We start from the raw sequence: 19,689 nt of genomic DNA on the forward strand, positions 1-19,689 counted from the left end.
GGAAGGTACAGACGGTGGGATTTTTGTATTCTCTCGCTGAAGAGGAAGCGTAACAATTTCCAGGGAACTTGCAGTTCTGGAAATTGTGTTGGCTGAGTCCAGCAATAGAGGAGTGTGACTTTTACCCTCCTTTCCAGTGCAGGATAGGGAAGAGTGACACACAAATGCAGAATGAGCACTTCATTGATTTTTCTCCAATGCCACAGCCATTTTCATCTATCTTAGGTCAGGCTCTCTGTGAATTGCTGGGATGAATGAGGATCACTGGGGGACCCCCAGGGCCACGCCCTGGAGGGTGCTACCCACAGGTTTTAGTCCTAATCCCTTCTCTTGGGGCAGACATTGATTGGAGATTTTGTCATCTCTAGGAAGCTAGCGAAAAGCAGAGATTCAGGTCTGTGACCAGCATGCAAACTCTCCACCCTTCCCTTCAGCCCTCAAATCTGCTCTTTGCTGCTGTTCTTCCAGGTTTCAGTTCTGCCAGCTAAGACGTCACACTTTTCCCCTTCCCTCATACTAGGCTCCCACGCCCAATCCTCCGTGCAAAATTTGTGGGGTTCAGATGAACCTAGACTAACAGGGAGAACTTTGTTTCTTCTTTTGCATGATAGAATAAGACTTGATTTGTCCTGCAGATTCTAAGGAAAGAAAGGGCTCTTCCTCACATGAAAAACCTTGGAAGAGATAGCTCTGTGTCACCCTACGGTATGGGTTCTGACATTCATGTTTCGTTCCCTAATCTGCAACAGATTTCAGCTACTAATGAGCTACCAAGCAACTTGGGACTAATTGCCAAATAATTGCCAATGCCAGTTTTTCTCCTGTTCCCTTTCTATCCAATTTGACCCATGAGACTTGAAGTCCATGGTGTTTCCTGCATCCTCTCTCCTCATTGAAAGCACTGGAACTGTGCCAAAAATAATATTGCAACAATGGCTCCCTGGAGATTTGGAAAGTATAAATATAAACCAGCATGTTGGCACCAGAGCTAATAAGAGACCAAAGAAAATTTTCCAATGTTGCGTTAGGGGATGTTGCTCAGAATTCTCAGAAGAGGAGGTAGGAATACACAGTTTTGGGCATTGAAATGTCAGCCATGGAGAGAAATAGAATAAATCCATTTCAGGATAGAAAGGATTGTAGTAACATTAATGTTTTAGTCTCATCTGGTTAGAATCTCTGGGTGTCACAGAATTCTAATAGCCGTGTGCTAAGGGCATAAAGAGAAATAGGCCCTGTTGGGTTATTTTATGTGGAAAACTAAGTGAAGATGTGTTTCGGTCTACTGATAGCCAAGTGCCAGTCACAAATGATAATTTGGGGAATGTTCTCATTATCCCATAAGCTCTAGTCTCGTTAGTGATGGTTACAAAGAGCATGTGAGGAGAGCAAGGCACACATGTGCATGGCAGCTTAAAAACATGGAGGATTGTATAGGATTTGGGGAAGATAAAATAAAATAGAGCATCACCAACTGAGCTGTAGAGGCTCAGAAAAGGCTTCAAACCAATTCCATAAAATGTGTTTCCCAGAGCTCATGGAATGGACCCTCCTCTATCCACCATCCCTGAAAGCCTGGTTCCTCTGGGTAATTGAGACCCCTGGATAATTGAAAAAGAAAGGATAAATACTTATGACTCCTTGTCAAGAGTGAGTTTCCACTTTTAGTTCGTTCAACTTCCACTGTCGACTGTCACATGAAACTATTCTCTGGTGACAGTGGTGTACCAGCAAAGTATAATAGGGGACGAAAAGGTAAAAGGAATGTCTAACTGAGATGTTTTCCCTTACAGACCTTCCGCTGTCTTTAGACCTCACTACCAAATACTGTGTGGACAACAAATCTACAGCATAAGCCTCAGGGATGGAAGCCGAGGAGGTAAATGAATGACATTGCTCAGGGAAGAGCCTGGTGCTCTGCTATCGTGAGCCATCAAGAGATGCAGAGAGGACTGTGAAGAGCCAGAGTCATAGATAGAAAAATAGAACCAATATCCTGCTTCCAGCCTTCTCTTAAAAGCAAGGGAACCTACAGCGAAAGCACTCAGAGCTGGCGTGGATGAAAGACTGTACTCCAAAGGTATGGGGTCAGCAGTTAGTTGGTCTCTTGAACTGAGCTACCTTAGCTGAGGAATTTCATTGTGCAATCTACATGGTGTTTTTATTGTCTGCAATTATTTGGTTGTTTGGGATGTTCATTTATTACTTTATTAAATTCAAACTTGATTTTAATTGAGTTGATGGGGAGGATCTGCCCATCCTTTAGTGGGGAAAAATTGCAGGTGCTGGATCCCTCAAGATAAGGTACGTCTAACACAGCAGCGAGCTCTGTTGGAAATCCAGGAAAAAGGTGCAGAGATATAACAGCTCATGCTCAGGAAAGGTCTGATGCGTTGGACAGATTCCTGTCCTAAGTTTAAAACTACAACTATAGCAGAAGTCTAAATCAGGTTTCTCTTCCTGGCAGAGTGGTAAAACCAACGACCAGCCTGACCCTGAGAACCTGAGCTCCTTCTAGAGCCACTTCAGGGTGCTAACGCTCCAACTCCCTTTTCTTCAGTGAGTCAAACAGGTCGTGGGATCAGATCAAAAGATAAACTGACATCAGCACATTATTATTATCATCACTGAAAATATGCACAAATAAGAGTTGGGTTTGACGTTGGTTCAGTGATTTTGTAAAAATAAAATTATAGGGCTAAAGAGAAAATCTTAGGTGGAAATACACTTAAAGCACATCCAAAAGAAAACAGAAGAGCTAGCCACCACTTCCTGAAGATTAAACAATATTGGTAGCAGAAGCTGACATCTACTAACAGTCTGCAGTGTGCATATGCTGTGCTAAGTCCTCTAACTTCCATAAGGAACCAGGGAGAGAGGTGCTCTTAGCATCTTTATGCTACAGATGGGAATACGGAGGCACAGAAGGCTACACAGATGAAAAATGGCAGAGTTGGGTTGTCACACGGGAACTCCTAAGACATTTCCATCCCTAATTGCTATTTGAGATAGGCACTGTGAAAAAATTACTTTGACCTAAGCATCGTAAGAGAGGCAGAAATGTCGCTGGAAACAGGTGTGCTCTGAGTTTTGAAACAGCTCCATAAACTGACACGATGGACAGGCCATTTACTGCCAGCATCTGCCTTTCCCCCTCTATTTGTTGTTCCTCCACCATAGTGGGATGCACTACCTGCATCTTTCAGGGTAAATAAACAGTCTCTTCCTTCATTCCTGTCCTCTGCAGGTCAATCTTGGGGACCGAGTCAACCAAGCTAATTTCTCCTCTGTCACAGAGTTCGTGTTGCTGGGGTTCTCCAACCTTGGAGAAATCCAGCTCATCCTCTTTGCTGTGTTTCTGTGCCTGTATCTGATTATTCTGGGTGGGAACCTCACCGTTGTCACTGTCATACACCTGGATCGCAGCCTCCACGTACCTATGTACTTCTTCCTGGGGATCCTCTCCATCTCTGAGACATGCTACACCTTTGTCATCCTGCCCAAGATGCTCCTCAATCTGTTGTCTCTGCTGAGAACAATCTCGTTCATTAACTGTGCCATTCAGATGTTTTTCTTCTTCGGTTTTGCTGTCACTAATTGCATGTTGCTGGGGGTCATGGGTTATGACCGTTATGCTGCTATCTGCCATCCACTTCGGTACCCTATCCTAATGAGATGGCAGGTATGTGGACAGCTGGCAGCCGCCTGTGCTGCGATTGGCTTTTTGTTCTCACTGACAGGCTCATTCTTAGTCTTTGAACTCCCTTTTTGTGGTCCCAATAAAATCAACCACTACTTCTGTGACATTTCACCAGTTATCCAGCTTGCCTGTACTGAAACCTACATCCATGAGCTGGTCATCTTCGCTGGTGGAGTTGTAGGACTCATGGTCCCCCTGACTTTCATATGCGTATCTTACGGTTTCATTGTCCATACCATTCTGAAGATCCCATCCACCGACGGCAAGCGGAAAGCCTTCTCCACCTGTGCGTCCCACCTCACTGTGGTCATTGTCCACTATGGCTGTGCCTCCTCTGTCTACCTTCGACCCTCAACCAAGTTCTCATCTAACAAAGATAGGCTCGTGACAGTGACCTACACAGTTGTGACTCCATTGTTGAACCCAATGGTGTATAGCCTCAGGAACAAAGATGTCCAGATGGCCATAAGAAAAGTGATTGCCAGAGGAAGGTTTTATCCTAAAGCTCTGTGATGAGAGTACTTGGCATCTAGGAAAGCCTTCTTTCTGAGGATGTAACAATAATTATACAGCTGATGATACTGTCATTTACATAGCGTGGGATAGCCTCACAGTGCAAGCTTCCCCAGGTTCATATTTTGATAAGCATTGTGGAGTGCAGCTGTGAATTTGAGTTGATTGTTAATCAGATACAAGTCTCAAATGCCTTTAAACTTGCACAAGTAAGTATTTTGATTTCTCGGAACCGGAAACAGGCGTTCTTAGATGCATAGACCGAGTTCATTCCATTTCAGGAAGGACAGCGCATTGTGAAAGGGCATTCCGTTTAGAAGGTTTGGCCATCACAACTTCTCAGTGATTTAGAAAAATCTTCATAGGATCTTTCACAAAAACCATGGGTAAAATGGAATAAATCTAACTGAAAATTATTACTATAACCAGGAGCCATCCACACTGGAAAAGATCCAAAGCTATCACTTCCAATCACTCTCATCACGGAGCCCCACCTGCAGTAGCCCAGCCTCTTACTGACGGCTAACTAGGGGCCAGACAATGTTAAATGCCCCATAGTGTTACCAAGTCTCACCTTTGTTTCTCTTCCTCCTTTTGGCCCTAGTTATTACCTCTGGATGTGCATATCTTCTATCTACTATTTCACTTATGCAGTGACAACTCAAACATTTTAACAGGATGATGCATTGTCCTGTCTCAGCTGACGACTCCTTTGATCTTCATGACAACTCAGAGCCCACAGACCCCTCAAAATCCTGGTCATCCGTCTCTTCATTATTTTCAAGAAATGTCCCATTTTGTTAAGAGTATTCTTCAAATGGGTCACCAGGAAATGGGGACAATATTCCAGGTGACAGGATAGCCATCTGCCTGTACTGGAAGTCAATTTAATGTTAACACACCTTAGGGATTTTTTTTGTTTGTTTGTTTTTCTCTCCCATTTCCTGTTAATTCTGTCACAGGCGTGCTCTTCCCTAACTCCTATGTCCCTTAGGCTACAGGATTTTATGTTGTATATCCCCAGTCCTATCTTTACGAAGCTTATTTTGGTTAGTTTAGTTTAGTTGTGTTATTCTCTAAGACAATCTCATATCTGGTATTTTTCCCCTTAAATCTCTGCCTTTAGCTTGTGCCTAGAATATCCAGCTCTTTTCATACTCTACTTATAACCTCAAGGCTACTGGTCATCTCTCTTATAACTGCATTCTGTTCCTTCCAGAACTGGAGGCTACATGGTACATGTACTGTGCAGAAACACAATTAACAGTGGCTGCACAGAATCCCATGTTGATTTATGCTCAGTGGCAAGGAACCCTGTGCTAGATACACGTGCCTACCAAGCACTCATTCTGATGGTGCATGTGCTCAGAGGCTTCCCACCCTCATCTTGGGTGCTCCACAAAACAGAGTCACTTTCTCCATCTCCGGAAGGTTCCATTTAGGGGCACTCACACTTTGACTTCGGCTCCATGGAAATCACAGAATACGTGCTCTTCTCCAGCAACTGTGAGTTCTAAAAAGAAATAGTTCCTCCCTTTCACAAACTACACTATGGGAAGGGATGTCAGATGGGCAAGAAGATGGCATGGTAGGGACATGGTAGGGACTCCCTGGGCTGCCACGGGGCTCCAGCAGTCTTCCAATAGTCTGATGATGGAAGCAGGAGCCTGAGGGAAACTGGGCATGGCTTTCTGAAGTACCATCAGAAAATCTTTTGAGGGGCTTGAAAAGTCCCCTCCATTGTCACAGAGACCAGTGCCACAGTCCTGCTCCCTGACCAGTCCCCATGTCCCCACCTCATACCCCTTACAAGGTACGGTGGTGGCAAGGATGCCCCATAACAATTATGGTATTTGTAACCACTCTTAAAGCTCAAGTTCTACACTTTATTATTGAGGGCTTCCCTTCTTCCTTTTTACAAAACCCCACTGTGATGAGATTAAGTGGGCAGAAAAGGTGCAGAGCATTAAGGTTTCCGGATCCCGAGATGATCCTGAGAAGGCAGCCTCACCCCTGCAAGACTCTCCTGGCTCATCACACTATTTTTCCTGACTCTACAGTCAGAACCTCTAGCCAGCCCACCTACCTACTTTCCTCCATTTCACTTGTCCTTTTTAAATGTTTGTTTATATAAGAAAAGAAGAGAGAAGTTTTGTATGGCAACACCTCAACCTTAAAAACCCAGAGATCTAATTTTTCCACCATTCCCTTTGAAGTGAATGCGGCTGGAGAAAATTCTGTAATAAATCTGATTATTACAATAAGCTGACAATCAACATCTAAAATGTAAATTTTTAATATTTTTTTCCCTGAAAAATATCAGCCTATTCTTTGCTGAAGCTGCTGCACATAGACTCCCTTCTACCTAAAACATTAACTAACTGCTCCCTTCCACAGCCCTCTCCCTCAGTCCTTCCAAACACAGTGCCACTCCAGGACCCTGCTTCATTCTTTAGGGGAAAATTCCAGGGAGTGGACTGAAATGCCCTGTTCCTCTTGTCTCGGACTTTGCAAATGTACGTGCCCCACAATTATTCCTATATCTTCCTCCATCCCTGTTGTAGCACGAGCGTCCCCTTCAGTGTTCTCAAATACACTTCCTTTTCACATGCCCTGCGTTCTGTCCTTTCCCTGCCTCCTGATGCTCCCCGACCGAACCGTCTCTAGGGAATCAGGCCTCCCCCATCCTGCACAGCAGGGGTTGACCCTGCGTGAGCAGACACGAAGCAGGCGTGTGTCTAGGTGTTTTCAGACTGTGGGTTTACGCCAGATCACACACGCCCGCCCGAAGCGGGCGTGCGAGAAGCCCCAGCCGAGCTCTAAGGAACCAGACAATCGACGCCCCAGGTCGACCCCTGGCCGCTTGATCGGTGACGTTTTCAGGCAGAAGCGGCTGAGGCTGGATGCTGGGAAAGGAGGGAGGGAGCGACTGGCTGAGACCCGTGCGACCACTTAGCGCACCAGCTTCAAACGCCAGCCCTGACTTACTCCTTCCGCACACATTTACCGAGCACCTGCCGAGAGGGGAGATGCGCGGGTGAAGGGACCGGGGCTCCCGGTTCCAGCTCACTCCCCGCGCTCCCTCCCGCAGGGTCCTCCTCGCGCGGACGCGCTCGCGGTTCTAGTTCATGACCTAAAGATGCTCAGAGCCGCCGTCCTACACGTTGTAAGTGATGCTCCCCTCCCTTCCTACACTTGTAAAAATATTTTATTTACTCATTTGAGAGAGAGACAGACAGAGCACAAGCCGGGAGCAGGTGCAGAGGCAGAGGGAGAAGCAGACTCCCCGCTGAGCAGGGAGCCCGACGTGGGGCTGGATCCCAGGACCCTGGGATCATGACCTGAGCTGAAAGCAGACGCTTAATGGACTGAGCCACTCAGGCCTCCTTTTCTACACATTTTTAAATTAAAAAAAAATACACACACACACACACACATATGTATGTGTGTGTGTGTGTGTGTGTGTGTATAAATTTGGGGATGTTGGTATGTATATGTATACATACCAACATCCTCAAATTTTATTTATAGTAAGCACTGGGTGTCATGTATAAACAATGAATCTTGGAACACTGAAAAAATAAAATTAAATTAAAAAAATCCATTGCCGGTTCGCCTGGGTGGCTCCATAGGTTAAAGCCTCTGCTCAGGTGGTGATCTCAGGGTGCTGGGATCGAGCCCCGCATCGGGCTCTCTGCTCAGCAGGGAGCCTGCTTCCTCCTCTCTCTGCCTGCCTCTCTGCCTACTTGTGATCTCTGTCTGTCAAATAAATAAATAAAATCTTAAAAATAAATAAATAAATAAATAAATCATTGCCAAGAAAAATAAAATATGTATATACCAATGTCCTCAAATTTCATTATTTATTTATAATATTAAATAATATATTTATAATATGTTATTTATATTTAAATATAACTGTTAATTTATATTTAAATACAACTGTTAATCATATAACTATATTAATATATATTAATAAATATAGTAATAATTAATTAATATTAATAATGATTTATTGATATTGATATTAATAAATAATTAATATTTATTGCATTAAATAATATATAATATATAATAATATATAATATATGTTATATGTTATATTATGCATACTCTGTGTGTATATATAATGTATGTATATTACATATGTAATATATATTATGTATAATAATAAAGGTATAAAATATGTTATATATGTATATTATACATATATTACTTAATAATATATATGTGTTATGTTTATTATGTATTTACATTATATTTATTATTAAAATATGTATATATTTATATTCTTATATTATAATTAGTATATTTTATATAATATTTACAAATATATAAATAATTTATATTTATTGAGTTTAGTTATAAATTTTTTATGTTGCCTTGAGAACTTAATGAATATTAAAAAGGTAAGTAATGACTCTTGCTCTTACCAAGATGGGTTAATAGAAATTGGAGTTGAACTCCCATCTTAAAAAATTAAATTCTGGGAAAAATGAACATTTTCTGGACATTGTACAACAGGCAGCATAAGGTCCCCAATAGAAGAGACGGCACAGACCCGCAACACTTCCATCGTCACAGAGAGTTGCCCTAAAACAAACACCTATAAGGTAAAGGTGACATAAAATGGAGTTGCTCAAAATGGAATCTACTCAATTAATTTCAAAAGGCAGTAAAAAATGAGATTAAAATTTAACACCAGAGATTACTCAATTGGATAAAAAGAAAATCTACTTATATACAATCTCTAAGGAGCCTACTTTAATTATGAGCCACAGGTCACTTGAAGATTCAAAGATGGGAAAAATACATGCCATGACCCCCAAATTGAATCCAAGCTGTAGTGACTGTATTAATATCAGCTAATGTTAATTTTAGAACCAGGGACATTCCTTGAGATAAAGGGTGTAATTTCAGAATAGTAAAGTGTTCAATTCATCAAAAGAACATAAAAATCCCAAATATATATGTATACAATCATAAAAATTGAAAATTCATTAAAGAAAACATTGATAACTGACAAATCTGCCGTTATAGTTGAGGAGTTCAACACTTCAGTCTCAGTAACTGAAAGAACAAGGATACCTCAAATAAGGATATAAAAGGACAAAGAGGGGCGCCTGGGTGCCTCAGTGGGTTGGGCCTCTGCCTTCCACTTGGGCCATGATCTCAGGGTCCTGGGATCGAGCCCTGCATCGGGCTCTCTGCTCAGCAGGGAGCCTGCTTCCTCCCCTCTCTCTGCCTGCCTCTCTGCCTACTTGTGATCTCTCTCTCTCTGTGAAATCAATAAATAAAATCTTTAAAAAAATAAATAAAAAATTAAAAGGACAAAGATATACTATATTTGTAACTATGAAGTATATAAGCATATAATACAATCAATATAAAGATAAAATTAAAATGTGTAAGATTTTAACAATACTGTTAACCAATATGATCTAACTGATATTTATTGAATGTTTCACCCCAAAACTAAATACACATTTTTTTCAAGTATGCAAGGAATACTTACCGTGATAGACCACATGCATGGCTATCAAGTCTCAGAATATTTTGTAAAATTTAATTAATACGTAAGGATATATTCTCTGGTTACAACTAAGTTAAAACTAAAAAAATGTTAATACAGAGACCTCTACAACATACTGACCAGATTATTAACATTTAAATTACACAATTCTAAACAGCTGACAGGCCAAAGTTGGGGGGTATCACAAAAAAAATTAGAATTATTTTAAACTAAATAAAATGAAAACATGACATAGCAAAATTACTTGGAGGCAGCTAGAGCAGGGTTTATGGGGCGATTTATATTAAATGCTTATAATACAAAAGGAGACATCCAAATCTATAAGCTAAACTTATGTCTTAAGAAACAAGAAAAAAGAACAAATTACAGTAATTCAAGCAGTAGAAAGGATATTATAGATGTTCTTCACACAATAAAATAGTAAAGAGAAAATCAATAGAAAACCAATAAAATCAAAGTAATTTTATTGGAAAAAATTAATAAAAATGATAAATCTCTAAGAAGACTGATCAAGGTAGAAAAGACACAGATTATCAATGTTAAGCAATAAACAAGAGCTATCTTACATATACTGTAGACATTTAGAAATACCATGAACAACTTTGTGCTAATAAATTTGACAAATTAAATGGCATATGACCTGAAAGACAAAGTTTCAAAGCTCATTCAAGAATAAACCAAAAACAAATAAGTAGTGTATGGTGACTAAGACAACATTAAAAAAAAAAAAAAAAAAAAAAAAAAAAAACCAATGACCTGAATATTTCTATATCTATTAAAAATGTAACTTTTATAGTTAAAAACTTACAAATAAGTGTCCAGGTTAGTTCAGCAGTGAATTTTAACCAAATATTTAAGGGGAGAGTAGTATCAATTCTACACGCTCTTTCTTACGGACTGAATGTTTGTGGTCCCGTAAACTCCTGTGTTGAAGCCTCAGCCCCCGACTTGACTGTATCTGGAGATCCCGCCTTTATGCAGGTCAGTCAGGCTGAAGGTGGTTACGTTCTCTCTCCATCCCGTGAGCCACAGGAGAAGGAGCCCACCTGCGAGCCAGGATGCGTCTTCATCAGGAACTGAGCTGGCAGGGACCAGATCTGGGACTTCAAGCCTCCAAAACTATGAAAGGATAAATGACTCTTCAAATCACCCTTTTAAAAAAATGAAAGGTCAACCACCACGTGGGAGAATGTTTTAGCAAGACATATATCTGAACAATTATTGCATCAGAGTATAAGAAGAATTCTTAAAGTTTATAGATAATAATAAGACAAAAAACCTAGTTTAAAACTTAGGGAAAATATCTGGTCAGACACTTGCACAAAGAAGTTTTCAAAATTGCAACTAAGAAAATGAAAATGTGCTCAACATCAGGACAATGCCAGTTTCAGCCCACGTGAGACCCTCATCTACTCCACCAGATGGCCACAGGGGATGTTTGAATTACTAACCATCGGTAAGGTTATGAACAGCTGGAGTTCTCATACATTGCTTGTAGGAACGTGAAATAATTGAGCTTCTCCGGGAAAGTTGACAATCTTTTTATAAACTTACGCAAAAATTTTATCCTTCTATGTAGTAATAATACCATAACTACCCTCATCTCCTGGAAGGAAATTACAGTCTACAGTCACCACAAGACGTATTTTAAACAGGCATAGTAGCTTTATTGACAACAGCTCCAAACCAGAAACAGCCGAAACAAACTGTGCTGTGCATGTAGTGGTGCAGCACTCAGCAATTCCAGGTAACCCACACACGCAACAGCATGAAGGAGCGTCACTGCATCCGTGGGCTTGTAGCTGGGAGGTGTCAGCAGTGGGACCAGATGCCTGGCCTCAGTCCCTCTGTGGGGCTGCATTTTCCACATGGCCAGGTGCTCTCCCTGCGTGAGGGGCTTTAATGGGTGGGTGGGGCTGGCAACAGCAACCCGGGACCTAGAGGATACGCCACTACATGAAGAAATCCAGACCGAGAGAGGCAGATAACATACAATTTCACTTGTATGTGGAACAAAACAAAACAAAAAACCAAAACCAACCAATCAACAAACAAAAAGAAACAAGTAAAAACAGACTCTTAAATGCAGAGAACTGGTGGGTGCCAGAGAGGTGGTGGCGGTGGGGTTTGGGGGACACAGATAAAGGGGATTAAGAATCCACTTATCGTGATGAGTACTAAGAAATGTATAGAACTGTTGAATGTGAGGTACCTGGGTGGCTCAGTGGGTTAAGCCTCTGCCTTCAGCTCAGGGTCTCAGGGTCCTGGGATTGAGCCCCACATCGGGCTCTCTGCTCAGCAGGGATCCTGCTTCCCCCTCTCTCTCTGCCTGCCTCTCTGCCTACTTGTGATCTCTGTCTGTCCAATAAACAAATAAAATCTTTAAAAAAACCCACAAAACCTGTTGAATAATTATATTGTATACCTGAAACTGACAATACTGCATGTTAATTATACTTCAATTAAAAAAATTTAAGAACCCTAAAGGCATTATGACAAATGAGCCTGACACAGAAGATTATAGATTGTATGATTCCATGTATATGAATTTCTAGAAAAGGGAAAGCTAAAGGGACAAAAAGCACGTCAGTTGCCAGTGGTAGGTCTAGCGGTAAGAGTAAAAGACTTAGTGAGAAAGGCACAAAGAAACTTTTGGGGATGATGGAAATGTTCTGTGTAGTGATTGTTGTTGTTTGACAACTATATACTTTTCCAAAACTTAGTACGCTTTAAAAAGGTGAAATTTATTGAATGAAATTATACTTTACAAATCTGATTTTAAAAAGGCTGACTGCAATATAAGAAGTGAAAAGTAATTGCTAATAAAATCTACAGTAAGCAGACATAGAAAATCTTCTTTTTAGTGCTTAATATTTTGAAAACACATGGTATGCATTCTAAAATTTACCGAGGTTTTCACAAAGCTTGGGCCACTCATTGGCTTTGAACTTTTGAATCCACAAATGATAAAATGATTACTTTATTTGGATGAACACATGCCAGTGTCTCTAGAAAAATAGAGAGATGGGAGGAAGTGGGGAGGGAAGGAGGGAGGCAGGGAGAGAGGGAGCAAATCTCCAAGTCTGTAAGAGGGAAGATGGGACAGAGTTAGAAGGGAAGAAGAAAAAGAGGTAGAACAGAAAGAAAGAAGGGAGAAAGGGAGGAACAGGAAGGGCCAACATGTCAAAATGTATTTACAATTCCCATTTTCATCTTCTTTGTTCAAATGTGTATTTATTCAATTATCCCTTCTACAAATATGTATTAAACACCTACTATGTGACAGAGCTGAATGCACAGATGACACATTAGTAGACAGCATGCTCTTATGGACTCCGCATGTTAGTGGAAGAACAAAATATGTCCTCATTTCACATAATTCTTGGAAAATGTTTAAAACTTGTCTGCTGAGCTACAAGAGGCTATCTCTTGGGGATCAGGCTCTTCAGCCATGCTCATGCATGCACAGACAAGCAAACACAGGGGATCAGTGTTGAAGTACTGGAGGCTGATGGACAAGGTGTTGAGTGTGGAGTCATGTCCTCCTGACTCAGGCCTGAAGGGATTCTGTACGTTTTTAATTACTCAAAGCCATGTCTTCCATGGGCCCACTTCTTTTGCAAAGTATGGTCTTCTTGAGGGCTGCCTTTACTTCACGATTCCTCAGACAGTAGATGATAGGGTTGAGGAGGGGGACAATGACAGTGTAGAGCACAGACACCGCTTTGTTGGAATCATAGGCATACATGAGCTTGGGGCGGGCGTAGGTGAAGAGGGTTGTGGAATAAAAGAGGATTACAACTGTCAGGTGAGAGGCGCAGGTGGAAAATGCCTTTTGGCGGCCCTGTGCGGAAGGGATCCTGAGGATGGTGCTGAGAATGGAGGCGTAAGATGCCACCACTACACAAAGGGGGACGGCAATGACCATGAGGGCCAAGAAGAAGTCTACTAGCTCAGCCTGTGAGGAGTCCTCACAGCAGACATTGAGGAGTGGAGAAATATCACAGAAGTAGTGATTGATGTGGGGTGTGCCACAGTAGTAGAGTCGGGCTATGAACACCATCTTAATCATGGCAGTCACGAGCCCACAGAGCCAGCATCCCCCAGCCAACGTACCACACAGCTGGTTGGTCATGATAACTGAGTAACGTAGTGGATTACAAATGGCTACGTGGCGGTCAAAGGCCATGACAGCAAGGAGGATGTATTCCGTGCAGACAAAGGTCACAAAGAAGTAAAGTTGAGTCATGCAGCCATTGAAGGAGATGGTCTTGTCATGGCTGAGGAAGTCTACCAGCATCTTGGGACTGATGACTGTGACATACCACATCTCCAGGAAGGAAAGATTGCTCAGGAAGAAGTACATGGGCTTGTGCAACTTCCCATCGCTGCGAATGGCCAGGATAATGAGAACGTTCTCCAGCAAGGTCAGCAGGTAGGCTGCCAGGAACACAAGGAAGAGCAACATCTGGAAGGCCGGCCGTGTTGGAAATCCCAGAAGAATGAAATGTACGGCTGCTGTACGGTTATCTACTTCCAGAACCTTGGTGATCATACCTGGCTGGGGGCACAGACAAAATCAGTTTTTCCCATGTCCTGAGCACCAGCCTATGGTTCCTGACATTGACAGAGCCCAGCAAACTCATGGCAATAGAAGTTCTCCTGCTGTTATACCTTTACTTCCTCCTACGGCATGATCAAAACCAAAATTTGGGCAAAAATGTACTTTAGAGAGCTTATATTTTATTTTTTCTCAAATTGAACCAAGAGTGGTAACTCATCTGAGGTCCCACAGAAGTGAAATTGGAAACTTCTGACTCCAGTTAGTTCTATACCTTCCTAATACATCTCCATTGGGCATAGGAGGATGGCCTTCATACCACCCCTTCACTATAAGCAAGAAATCCAATCTACTGCATAGGGGAAGGAGGCAGGAGACTCAAGTGTTCATCCCCAGGCATAATTTGTATGACTCTGGAGAAGTCTTATGGCCCCACTTACCTATAAGGAAAGATTTCTACTGCTTTGTTTTGTTTTGTTTCCTGTTTAACAAGGTTGTAGAGCTTAAATGAAGCAATATTTGAGTAAACACACAGGGTTAATAGCAAATTTGATATGAATATTCACCAGCTTCCTGGAGAACAAAATCAAATAGATAATTGAAAAGGTAATGTTTTCTTTCATCCAATTCATTGTATGGAGTACTTGATTAGGAGTTTGGAAAAAGTAAATCAAATCCCACTTTTGTATCACTCCAGCTAAGTGAGCACATGACTTCATTTTCAGAATACTAATTCTTTTATTTTCAAGGTGGATATAATATAATTTCATCACATCTGTAAACATCTAATGAGCTTTAAGGTTTAAATTAAATTCCCATGGAAATTCTTGTGACCTTTCCAGGATGCACTGCTAATTCTCCCTGCCAAAAACTGAACACAGATAGACACAGCCATTGTTAATGAAAATGGAGGGGATTGCAAGACCTTTCCAGGGGTATCAGGAAAAATGGAGAACCTGATGCCTCTGCCATCAGTGAGCCTCCTGTATGGCTCCCCCACCACCACCACCATGGATGCAGTCTCCTTCCGGGGGGCAGAAATACTCCAAACCTGAACCTCAAACCTCCCACCTCCCATGTCGAGTGCCTCACTCTTCCCAGGCTTTCTCTGGGACCTACGACCTGATTCCTCCCTCCCACACTCGCCCAGAGTCAGTCTCTCTTATTCTCTTCTCCTCAACAACTCTGCTTGTGTGCAGGACGTATGATGCACGGCTGGGGAAGGCTGTCTGTTTTTCCTGAGCTGGAAAATGGCTGCCCACCCCATCCACCTCCCTCTCTCTACCCAGACCTCGCTCTAGGATCCTAAAGTGAAGCAAAACAGCCACCTCTTAGGGACCCACATTAGAGAGGAACACAGACACGGATAAACAAACCAATATCTAATAGTGCAAATTCAACAAACAAGTTTGTTTTCTGTTGGAACTCAGCCTTTAATTCACACACACACACACACACACACACACACACAGCACAAAATGGTCCCTGCTTGCCATGGCCTAGGATTCATGAGGTAGTGTAGGGATGGTGGAGCTTACAAACAAGGCAAGGTCCATGAACCCCGAGCTCCCTCAGCTACTTTCTACTCTTCTCTGAGTGTGAGGATCCAGCGGCAGGAAACTTATTAGTGAACTAACTTAGGCCCACCCTCCAGCCAGGCTTTCGCTCAGCACACCTCTGTCCTGGCAAACAGATGCATGAGGTCAACCTGTTTCCAGCTACTGAGGACCCATGAGATCAACCTGTTTCCTCCCTCCCAAATGGGGGGAGCATGTCCATTTGGGAGGCACATCCTTGATGCCCAGTAATAAGACACCAGTCTCTTGAGCTCTGTCCTTGGGCTCATTCCCTCTTGCATTTCTCTATTCCAACGATGGGCAGGGAGGGCATTACACCTGGAAGTCCTTTCTTCCTGGAACCCTTCCCAAGGTCCCCCAGGAAATGGGACGATGCAACATATTGTCAGGACTTCAGCAACAGGCACTGGCCATCATCGTCAGAGGAGATGCCTCAGCCCTGAAGCTGGGCATGAAGGCAGCCCCTGGAACTGGAGACGAAGACCTAGCACATGCAGGGGGGATGTTCTCACAGGAGTCGTGCATTCTTTCCTGTACTTCCCGCAGGAATGTAAGGGTCAGAGGCAGCACTGCCAGGGAAATGAGCATGAGAGGGAGATAGGACAAAATAAAGGAGAAAGAAGGAGGTATACAGAATTCTGCCAAAAACATCTGACTGAGCAATCGTATCATTTAAGCATGGGATTAGCTTTGTTTTCTAGTAGTCCACTAAAAGAGGAAAAGTCAAATAAAAGAGAAAAAGATTTGGAATTACAGTATGAGCACATCTGAACCTTGAAACTCTCCATAAATATAACATGTACATATTACAGAGAGATAGACAGATGATAGATAATAGATGGATAATGGGTAGGTAGATGCATAGATAGACTTGTATCTATATATATGATATGCTTTGCCAATAGTCCCGTGCAATGTAAATGCAGGATGGGGTCTAGGTCTCAGATCTCCAGGGCTGGGTCATCTTAGTCCCATCAGTGGCTTCCAAGGTCATTTATCAACGCTGTCTGGCAGACAGAGGAGGAAGAGAGCAAGGCTCAGAGAGTGACAGCCTTTGTTCCCACATGAGATCAGCAGCAAGCGGATCCCTGCGCAGAATGGGCTGCCCCCATGGCAGACAAGGCCTCATGTTTGCAAGATCTGACGGCACAGTACTTCACGTGAGCCTCACCATCGGCAGTTAGCCTGGACAAACATCATAGCGCCTCGTTGGCCCAGAGATGAATCTTACCGTCCTCCTCTTACAGTATATGCACGAAGAACAGTGAACCTTCTAAAGGGTTAGAAATCATCAGAACTGCAACCACCATCACCTTTGCCAGACCCGCCCTCGCTTAACAGAGAAACAACACTGTTACTCACATCCCTGTGTTCCACCTGTTCTGCTCCCCCACGTCCCCATTCTCGTTCTCTCGTACGGTCATTCTACTTTCTCTGCCACTTTCTCTCTGTCTGTTTCCCAGGTCGGAGCACTCCTGGACTCTGCATTTTGCAAGGCATACAGGTGGGCCGATGCAGTAAACTGAGGAATCTTCAGGAGCACAGATCACTGGGCAATCAGAGACTCAGGCCTAGTTTATCTAGAGTTGGTGATTACAGCAGAATCTTAAAATGACATGACAGACTACATTACCAGCACTTTTGCATACGGCCCAATATGCACCCGTGAGAGGGAAATACCCCTGAAGCAACATGTACTAAGCTCACTCCCCAACTGTACGGTCTACCTGCACTTAAGCTCACCACACAATAAGCTCACGGAAGACAACTAGTTTTAAACACCAATAAAATGAAAGCTCCTAAGAACCAGTGATTGAAATAAAAATGATTTTCAATCATCCCCTGGAAATACCTAAGAGCCTTTTCTCAACCCACCATTTTCCCAGTCATGTAACTTAGGACTCTTCTCCCAGCATTGTCAGGCATGACCACCGTGAATGGAGAAAAGAGGAGAGATCATGTAGACCGGGAGGAGGAAGGCAATGTCCCCAAGCTCAAGAGGTGCTAGCCAAGCCCAGTTGGGTCTGTTCAGCTTGAAGAAGGAACAGAATGAGCTATTTATGCTCTGCCAGCTTCTGAGCTACTAGAGGAGCAGACAAAACTCCCTCCTGCCCACAGGGGACCTCCCAGCAGACACAACTCTCAGGAAAGTATTTGGCCTTTCCAGGGCCCAAGAGGACCCGGGGGAAATACTAGAGAAGAGCTCAGTTAAATGTTACAAGTTAAATGGCACAAGAGAGACCTTAGGCTTGAGGCACATCGTCTTCCTCCCACTAGACTCTGGGACAGAGGAAGGTGAGGGAAAAGGGCATGTGTGTGTGTCCTCTTCTCTTTCTGGAGAATGGTCTCACAAATCATAAGATCCTCTGGGGGAATATAGTGCTATAACTGAAGTCATTCAGCAGAAAATAAGAATGGCATCTACTCACTCTTATTTGGGGACCCAAGTACATGTACACACACATATAGAAGCTCCAAACACCCTTAGATGTCACACAAACGAGTGTCAGTTCTATACACCTACACGATTCTCATGCGTCAGTGACTCAGTAGATGAGCACATCCATATGTATTTCAAAGAGATTTACACACCCCCATGCTCATCACAGCATTATTAGCAGTAGCCAAGATATGGAAACCACCTAAATGCCCATCAGTGGATGATTGCATAAAAAGATATGCCATGAGACTCTGGCCATGAGAAAGGAGGGAATCCCACCATTTGAGACAACATGGATGAACCCTATAAGCACATAAACCCTATAAGCACATATGCCAAGTGAGGTAAGTCAGATAGAGAAAGACAAGTACTGTATGACATCGCTTATATGTGGAATCTTAAAAAAAAGTCAAACTCATAAAAAACAGATTGTAAAATGGTGTTTATTAGGGAATGGGAGTGAGGAGATGAGATTCACAGAGTTTAAGGGTACACATTCGCAATGAATAGCAAATAAGCCATAATTTTCAATGCACAGTATAATAGATATAGACAACAACAGGGGACTATAATCATGTAACATGATAAATACGGCTACAAAGACAATCATATTACAATATATAAATGTATCAAAGTACCATGTTGTGCACCTTCAATTTACCCAGTGTTATGTGTCAAATATATTCGATAAAACAAACAAATAAAAAAAAAAACGAGTTTTCATTGCTCTCTGTTAGCTCTGTGGGGCAAACACATGTCTCAGGTCTCTCCAAGTACTATGTTACTCATTTTTAAAAGGCAATGGTAACATTAACCTAGAAGTTAATAAAACAAAATACCATCCTTTCTTGTTACAACTATTTACAACCATTCCTTGCTACAAAGAAAAAAGCTGTAGTTAAAACTCCAAGTGCTTAAAGCAAAAAAGGAATTCTAATTTCATTCTATTGTTTCTTGTCACAGAAGAAAAAAAAACAGTTAATTAAGGGATAATATTAAAAGATAGGCAGAGCCTATAGCTTTGAGTTGAGTGAAAAAAAGCACAGAGCTTATGTACTGTAATATGTCTGACTCTGAACCGTATTCAAGATCATTATGTTTTAGTATAATTATGCGCTTAGCTTTAGTAAGGAGAAATAGAGTAATTTTTAAATGTAAAAGTTGAAGTTTACTGGAGAAATTCACATTTTTCCTTGTATTTTATAGTCGTTTCTGAAAATTGTATTTTGTATTTGCTCTTCATATAAAAATTTTGAGGCAGATAACCACATTGTGTGCTTTCTATGCACAGTTTTATGAATAAAAAAAATCACACAATTTATGTTTTCTTTTTAAATGCAAGAACATTCTTAGTTAATTGTGATG

The 19,689-nt window shown here is 42.1% G+C and overlaps 2 protein-coding genes across 2 annotated transcripts; one reads left to right on the forward strand and one right to left on the reverse strand.

The window, feature by feature from the left end:
* Positions 1–2,059: 2,059 nt before the first annotated feature.
* Positions 2,060–4,213, forward strand: LOC111138831 (olfactory receptor 10R2-like). The gene is made up of 2 exons (XM_022490733.1): positions 2,060–2,080; positions 3,248–4,213. The coding sequence occupies exons 1-2, from the start codon at positions 2,060–2,062 to the stop codon at positions 4,211–4,213; spliced, it is 987 nt and encodes a 328-aa protein (XP_022346441.1).
* A 9,110-nt stretch (positions 4,214–13,323) lies between these two features.
* LOC111139064 (olfactory receptor 6Y1) lies at positions 13,324–14,301 on the reverse strand. Its single transcript, XM_022491191.1, has one exon. The coding sequence runs from the start codon at positions 14,299–14,301 to the stop codon at positions 13,324–13,326; it is 978 nt and encodes a 325-aa protein (XP_022346899.1).
* Positions 14,302–19,689: the final 5,388 nt, after the last annotated feature.

This window comes from Enhydra lutris, unplaced genomic scaffold (genome assembly GCF_002288905.1).
Source record: "Enhydra lutris kenyoni isolate GAN:26980312 unplaced genomic scaffold, ASM228890v2 scaffoldscaffold94, whole genome shotgun sequence".
Lineage (NCBI taxonomy): Eukaryota > Metazoa > Chordata > Mammalia > Carnivora > Mustelidae > Enhydra > Enhydra lutris.